This window comes from Pipra filicauda, unplaced genomic scaffold, assembly GCF_003945595.2.
Source record: "Pipra filicauda isolate LSUMZ 115617 unplaced genomic scaffold, ASM394559v2 scaffold1030_size35983_pilon, whole genome shotgun sequence".
Lineage (NCBI taxonomy): Eukaryota > Metazoa > Chordata > Aves > Passeriformes > Pipridae > Pipra > Pipra filicauda.
This window is the reverse complement of record NW_024103464.1, coordinates 1,016-8,335: the sequence shown is the minus strand read 5'-3', so window position 1 is coordinate 8,335 and position 7,320 is coordinate 1,016. Positions and strand designations below refer to the sequence as shown.

Genomic DNA, 7,320 nt, shown 5'->3' with positions numbered 1-7,320 from the left:
CAATTCCACACTCCTTTGGAGAGCATTGACTGAGACAGCCCATTTCTGCCCAGGGATCTTCCAGGGGGAACTCAATCCGGGCTCTGGGCAGGGGCAGCAGCTTCCTCTGCACATTTGAGGGGATAAAGCTGCTCTAACCCTGCACTCCAACCACTCCACAGCAATTTAGGACCTCTGAGGACAGTTCCCCACTGTTTCCACCCCAGCAGAGACCTGAACACATCCCGTGGGCACTGTGTGACCACCCCTGGCATTAACACCCTGCAGGAATGAAGACACTGACTGTAAAGACACTTGTCTACCTGGAAACCTCCACTTTGTTTGCTACTATACAGCAATAACATTTTCTATTCATATTGCAGCTACAGACTTAACAAATAGAATTGCATATATTGTGCTTTAGAAATTAAAATGCACTCCAAAGTCAGGCAATGCTAAACAATGAAAGTCTTGAACCCTCCCCCCCAAACCAGCCCCACTTTCTGGTTTCAGAACCAGCCCACTTCCTCACTCTCTTCACAAAGGGAGAAACCTCATGTTTCCACCTCTGAAACAAAAACTCCCTCCCCAAAAGTGATCAGAAAGAGTCTACTTAGGCACTACTGCAAAGGGAAGTTCTCTAATAACCATTCCTTCTAACTCAGGAAGGGGAGGAGGTGAAGAAAGTCACGACAAATGTTTGGATTCCTTCCTCTTCGACGTGTTCTCTTCCCTATCTGACGCTCTGGGACATGTGCAGGGGGGTCAGCATCTCTTCAAAGATGGCTCCTTTCACATCAGAGCCCCTCAAATTGGCCTCCTGGAGGTCACAACCTGATAGGTCACAATTTGGAAGGGGAAAAGAAAAAGAAGTGTCAATGGAATGCACCCAGAACTCTGTTCAAAGCTTTACTTGAAGTCCATTTACCTGAACTCCATTGTACTCTGAAGCTGGAGAGGTCAGCCAAAAGCCAGCAATCCCCCAAATTCCCAGCTGACCATAGGAGAGAAAGGAATAGGATGGAAAATGAATCCCAACTCACTTCCCAATCAGTTCCTGCCAACGTTGCTCCCCTGAGGTTGCAGTTCTTTAGTTTGGCGTTTCTCAGTGTTGCAACTCGGAGGGTAATTCCTGTCATCTGACTGCCCTCCATGGCCACTCCTTTCAGGCTGGCACCTGGAACACACACAGAAAGGAGTTCTGTGAGGAAACACAGTCAGAAACACAGCAGCTGCACACTGGTGCTGCCTCAGAGCTGTGTGAATTGGAGGAGGACGAGGGGCTTTGGGGCTGAGATGGTCACAGACTCCGTGCAGCCCTTGTGGGCCCTTCTCAGGGTTGGACAAACCCCAGCTGGACCTTTTCTGGGCCATAGAAATGGACAAACACAGGCTTCAGTTGGCACAGATTCACAAGGCGAAAGCTCCTTACCTTCCAGATTAGCTTGAAGGCCTGATGGGTCCTCAGAGTCGCAGCCTTTCAGGGACGCTCCCTCTGCGCTGGAGCGCAGCATCTTCACCCCTGGCAGGTTGGCACACTGGCACAGACAGGAGTCACTGAGGGCCGGAAGAACAACACCAAAGACAATCAAGAAGACAGTTTTAATTTCTGCTTTGGGAGTCAATCCCATCAAATCATTACTGGGAGGAAGTGTAAAAGCTTTGGGAACCAGAACAACTCTAGAATATATTTAAGAACTCGATGTTTTACACCCCTCTGTTTGTTCCAGCTCCTCTCTGTTAACACAAGCCCAGCCCTCCCAAGCTGCAGCAGCTCTTCCATCCAGCACAGAGCCTGACAGGTCAGCCCTCTCCAGGCTGGCACAGCACAGGTTGGCACGGGCCAGGTTGCAGTGGCTCAGATTGGCCACCTTGAAGTTGATGCAGCAAAGATCCAGGTGGGAAAGATCCGCTCCACTGAAAGTGAGACCCTGGAAATCCCGAGGAATAAACCCCCCAAAAGGGTTACAGAGGGGAAGGGGTAGGTCTGGACACAAAGTTAACATCATTGTGTAGATGTGTGTATGTTAATATTTACAAAGTATATGTATAAATATATGGATAGAAATGTATTAAAATATATGCTGTCTATAAATATACACAGATACAAGATAGATACAGACACACACAGGGCCTGGGAGGAGCTGAAGACACCCCACCAGGGAAGGGGGCTTATAAAAAGGAGGGAGAGGGACTTTTTCTATGGGCCTGGAGGGACAGGACAAGGGGCAATGGTTTTTCAACTGAAAGAGGGCAGGGTTAGATGGGAGACTGGGAAGAAATCCTTCCCTGGGAGGGTGGGGAGGGGCAGGGATGGAATTCCCAGAGAAGCTGTGGCTGCCCCTGGATCCCTGCAAGTGTCCAAGGACAGCTTGGATCAACCTGCTCTAGTGGAAGGTGTCCCTGCCCATGGCAGGGGGTGGAATGAGAAGACCTTTAAGGTCCCTTCCAACCCAAACCAGTCCATGATTCTATACAGACAAATACACACAAGACCATTTATTCTACTACTTAAGACTAATGAAATCTAAATGCAAAGCTCTCAAAAATTGTCTTTGGTTCATTTTACATTTAAACAAACTGCTCCTCCAGGAAAGCTTCCCCCTAAAGCAGGAATGCAGCCCAAACCACCCTGGAATTCCAAGTCAAGGTCACTGTGCCACAGCTCAGAATCCAAACTCAGTTCAAGAGAACACATTGTTTGCATTTCACGTTGCCACATTCCAGCACCAGGCACCAACACTCCAGAGAGGGACAGCACAAGGGGCAGTGGGTTTAATAGAAAAGAGGGAGGTTTAGAGGAGATGTTGGGAAGAAATTCCCAGAATTTTGTTAGAAAGAGAAATGTGTTCTCACCTGACAGCGCAGCTCGGACTTGGGGGGTGTTGCCAGCAGGAACCGGACAAACTCCTTCTGAGAGGTGGGACAGTGATCCTCAGCTGGCTGGGAATTCTGTTGGGAATGTTGTTCAACAGCTGACACAGACAGCACTAAATTACACATCCCCTGCAAGGGCAGGGCAGGTGCATTCAGGTCTTCAAACAAATTACCTTCATGGCTATTTCCAGGTGTTTGATTAGTGAATCAACACCAAAAAACCTGGCTTCCTGCAGGACACCTGGAAACAAAGAGTTTGTTATTTCCAGGGAACTGTTAATCCAGAAATCACCCTTCTCCCTGCTGGAGAACAACCACAGCCATTGTATTAGATGTAACTGGGCAGAGGAAAAGCTTGCTTGCAGCTAAAAGGAAAAAAATCACTCAGCCAGGCTGTTTGCAACACCAGCATTGGGTTAAAGGTGTCAGCTCCAGAATTCCAGCCAAATATGAATCCAGGATGGACAACTTTTAATGCTCCCAAGATAAACAAAGAGCCTGTTTTCATTAAATCAAGCAATACCTTCATTAAATCAAGCAACGTGGAGCTGCAACGCTCGAGAATAAATCCTGAGGAAATAAACTCCAAAGAAAACCACAGAGATGAGCACACAAAGGTCCCTCTGGCTTCACCTGGAGGGCAAAGCTTAACTCCCAAAGAGGAATAATTCAGATGTCAGGCAGGTAATACCTACCTAGCAAATTAATGCCATCATTTACAAGGAGCTGTCCGTGACATAAATAGCTCAAAATGGGCTCAAAAGACTGTGGTCAGTTAGGAATGCTCCTCTATGATCCTGCTTGTTCCCCCAAGCATCTCTTTCCACAACATATATATATATAAAATTAAATAGGATATATTAATATATAGAATTAAATCTGATCTATTAATAGATTTGCTTCACTTGCAGAGTTTTATTACCAAAGGCAGCGGGATGTGAAAATTCCACGTCTGAAAGGGTGTTTTGTAAAGGAAGGAAAAGAGGAGTGGGGGGGGAAATCACCTTAAAATGAACTTGTTGCTGCTCTAAATAACTAAAATATTTTATCAAATGCATAAGAATTAAAGCAGCACTAAGGTTTGAGTTTGATTGTCTCCCAAAGGCTGCCCCGGGCAGTGTTTGCTCGTGGATTCTCCTGAGGAAACTGAGCAACAATAACATGAAAACCTAAAATCAATCAAACAAACAAACAAAAAAGCACCCAAAATACTAACTGTGGAGGGAAGTTGTATTTTCACTTTGTGAGATGATAAACAGGTGGGCAACAGAGAAATAAAAAATTATTAAAAGAATAATTCTATCTTCTTCTTTGGTACTTTAATATACTTCTGATATTTTAGATTCTTAGCTTGACAGTGCCTTTTGCTTACTTTGCTAATTTATTATTTAAAAACATAAAGTTTATTTCAATATACTCCCCTTTATCTTTAAACATGTGGGCCAACATGCTGTCAGGTTCTTTGTTAACCAAAGTGCTTCTAGAAAACAAAGGCAGAGCAATTTCATTTTTACTTCATATAAAAAGTGTTTACGAATTGATTTCATGCAAAACTGTGGTGGTGAACACAAAATACAGAGAAAGTGGCAGAAGTCAAAGACCTCCTACTTCATAAGAAGTTATTTTTCAAGCTCTTTTGCTGCACTGAAATCAAGTTGTTTTGAGACTAAAAGCATTTTGACCTTGTAGTGGTGAAGTACCTGCCTCCAACATTGGGTATCACCCTGTGTGGGACCCTGTCAGCTCCTCCTGAGCTCTGCCATCACTCTGGGACCCCCTGAAATACTCCCTGGACCCCCTTTTCGGGTCAAAACTGTCCCTTTTGGGCTTAATTTCCCAATTTTTGGGGGGCCCAAAGTGCCCCTTTTTGGATCCAAACTGTCCCTTTTTTGCCCCAAATTTCCCCTTTTTTTCCCCAAACTCCCCATTTTTGGTCCAAATTCCATTGCTTTCATTCAGTTTTCCCCTCTTTGGCTCTTTTTTTGTTACAAATTCCTCCCTTTTTGGCCCAAATACCAATCCCAGGACCCCCATATCCCCCAGGCCCCCCCAAGGGCCCCCCAAAGCCCCTCAGGGACCCCCCAAACACTTCCAGGACCCCCCAAAACCCCTTCAGGGCTCCCCAAACCCCATTTTATCTCCCCAAACCCTCCTGGGACCCCCTCAACTCCACAGATATTGAACCCCAGACCCCCCCAGTCCCCCCCAGTCTCACCAGTAAGGGGTCCCCACGAAGGAATTGGCTGGGGAGGCCACAGGGGCCGAGCTGAAGTCACCCAGTTTGACCAGTCCAGGGGGTGACAGGAGGATGTTCCCGGCCTTGATGTTCCTGCAGGGAGGACAGGGAGGTCACTGGGAGGGACTGGGAGGCACTGGGATGAACTGGGAGGGGATTGGGAAGGACTAGGAGGGAGTGAGAAGGGGGTTAAGTGGGAATTCATAGGGACCGGGAGGGACTGAGGGGGATTTGGGGGCACTGGGAGGGGATTTGGGAGGGGACTGGGAAAAAACTGGGATGGAACTGGGATGGACTGGGGGCTCTATAGGGCGGATCTCTGGGTCAGGGGGCTCCATGGGGTGGCTCCATGGGGTGGATCTATAGGGTCTCACCTGTGGATGACCCCCCAGACCCCGCAGGGATTTATGCATGAGCTCCTGTGATGAAGATGTTTATGGATCCCAGGATGGAGAGATTCATGGATCAGCTCCCGGGATTGATGGATTCCTGGATGAGCTCCAGGGATTGAGGAAGTCGTGGATGAGGTCCTGGGATTAAGGGATTTAGGAATGAGCTCCCAGGCTCCCTGGCATAGAGGGATTCATGGATCAGCTCCCAGGAATTAGGGCTGGAATTAGCAGGTGTTTCCTTAAGGTGCTACCATCTGGGAAGGGGACGAGGGAGGATTTGCCTCTGGATTCAGGAAGAGCAAACAGGAATTTCTCAACAGCAGGAGGTGCTTAATTAAAAAGGGACTGAGTAATTAGTGAGGGATAATTAATGAGATCGTTAATATGCAAATAAGGCATCACCTGGAGAGGGACCAAGGTGGGGTGTTCCCACCTTTCCCACCCCTTCCTGGGGCTCAATTCCCCCAGTTAAGGAGCAAATCCCGACTAAGGATCAAATCCCAACGAAGGATCGGATCCTAATTAACAGCTGGATCCTAATTAATGATGAGACCCTAATTAGGGCTGGTGGGTGGGGCCTGGGGGGGTTCATCACCTTTGAAGCAGGTGATGAAGTTCTTCACTTTGGTGTCATCCAGGAAAAGCTGTGGAAAAGAGGGGAAAAGCCTCAAAACACTCAGGTCTGTCCTGGGATTAGTTTGGGATCTGTCTAGGGTGTGTCCTGAGTCTGTTTGGGGTCTGCTTGGGATCCATCCAGGATCCATCCGGAATCTCCCACAGATCCACTGGGGATCTGTCCCACCCCTATAAACACCCAGATTCCCTACAGACCCCCCCGTATGGACCCCCCCCTCATATAGACACCCAGACCCCTATAGCCCCCCCACCCCTATAGACCCTGAACCCCCCTTTAGACACCCCCACACCCTTATAGACACCCACACCCCCACACCCCCCCCAAGACCCTCAGACCCCCTAAAGCACCCCCACAGACCCTGCTCACCCCTACAGACACCCCCCCATAGACACCCCCATACGCCTATAGACACACAGACTCCACACTGACACCCCCCATAGATCCCACTCACCCATATAGTAACCCCCACACCCCACAGACCCTCCACACCCCATATATCCGCCCGTAGCCACCCCTACAGACCCACCCCATAGTCACCCATCCCTACAGACCCCCCCAATACCTCTAGAGGTCTCAGATCCCCTATAGACCCCCACCCACCCCTATAGATCCTCAATCCCCCTCTAGACACCTCCACAGACCCTCCGCAACCCATATATCCCCCCACAGCCACCCCTACAGACCCACCCCACAGTCACCCACCCCTATACCCCCTATAGCTCCCCTACAGACCCTCAACACCCCTACAGATGCCCCTCAAGGCCCCCCCACCTGTTCCTGATGGAACCCCGGCCCCCAGAGCCCCGCCCCTGTCGTGACAGGTGACACCGGCCCCCAGAGCCCCGCCCCTGTCGTGACAGGTGACACCGGCCCCCAGAGCCCCGCCCCTGTCGTGACAGGCGACAGCAGGCCTGGCAGATGGCACAACCCGGAAGTGGCACCACGGGGGACTGGAATAGCGGCGGCACCGCGGGGGGGGGGAGGGAAACGGAACCGGCTGTGGAAGGGCCAGGGGGTCACAGGAGTGGGGCCCCCCTGGGATCGGCACCTATAGAACCCTATAGAAACCGCCCACCCCTCCGGGAACGGGCACAGACACCTGTACAACCCTACAGGTACCTCTGCACCCCTACAGACACCCACCCACCCACATAGACCCCTGGAAACGGGTATAGGCACCTATAGAACCCTATAGAAAC

The 7,320-nt window shown here is 49.6% G+C and overlaps 1 protein-coding gene across 1 annotated transcript; it reads right to left on the bottom strand.

The window, feature by feature from the left end:
- Positions 1-297: 297 nt before the first annotated feature.
- Positions 298-7,031, bottom strand: LOC113996954 (BTB/POZ domain-containing protein KCTD9-like). Its single transcript, XM_039378494.1, has 8 exons — positions 6,893-7,031; positions 6,080-6,128; positions 5,072-5,185; positions 3,030-3,097; positions 2,836-2,954; positions 1,412-1,536; positions 1,023-1,156; positions 298-813 (listed from the first exon to the last, which is right to left on the bottom strand). The coding sequence occupies exons 4-8, from the start codon at positions 3,033-3,035 to the stop codon at positions 787-789; spliced, it is 411 nt and encodes a 136-aa protein (XP_039234428.1). The 5' UTR covers positions 3,036-3,097; positions 5,072-5,185; positions 6,080-6,128; positions 6,893-7,031; the 3' UTR covers positions 298-786.
- Between the last annotated feature and the right edge of the window lie 289 nt (positions 7,032-7,320).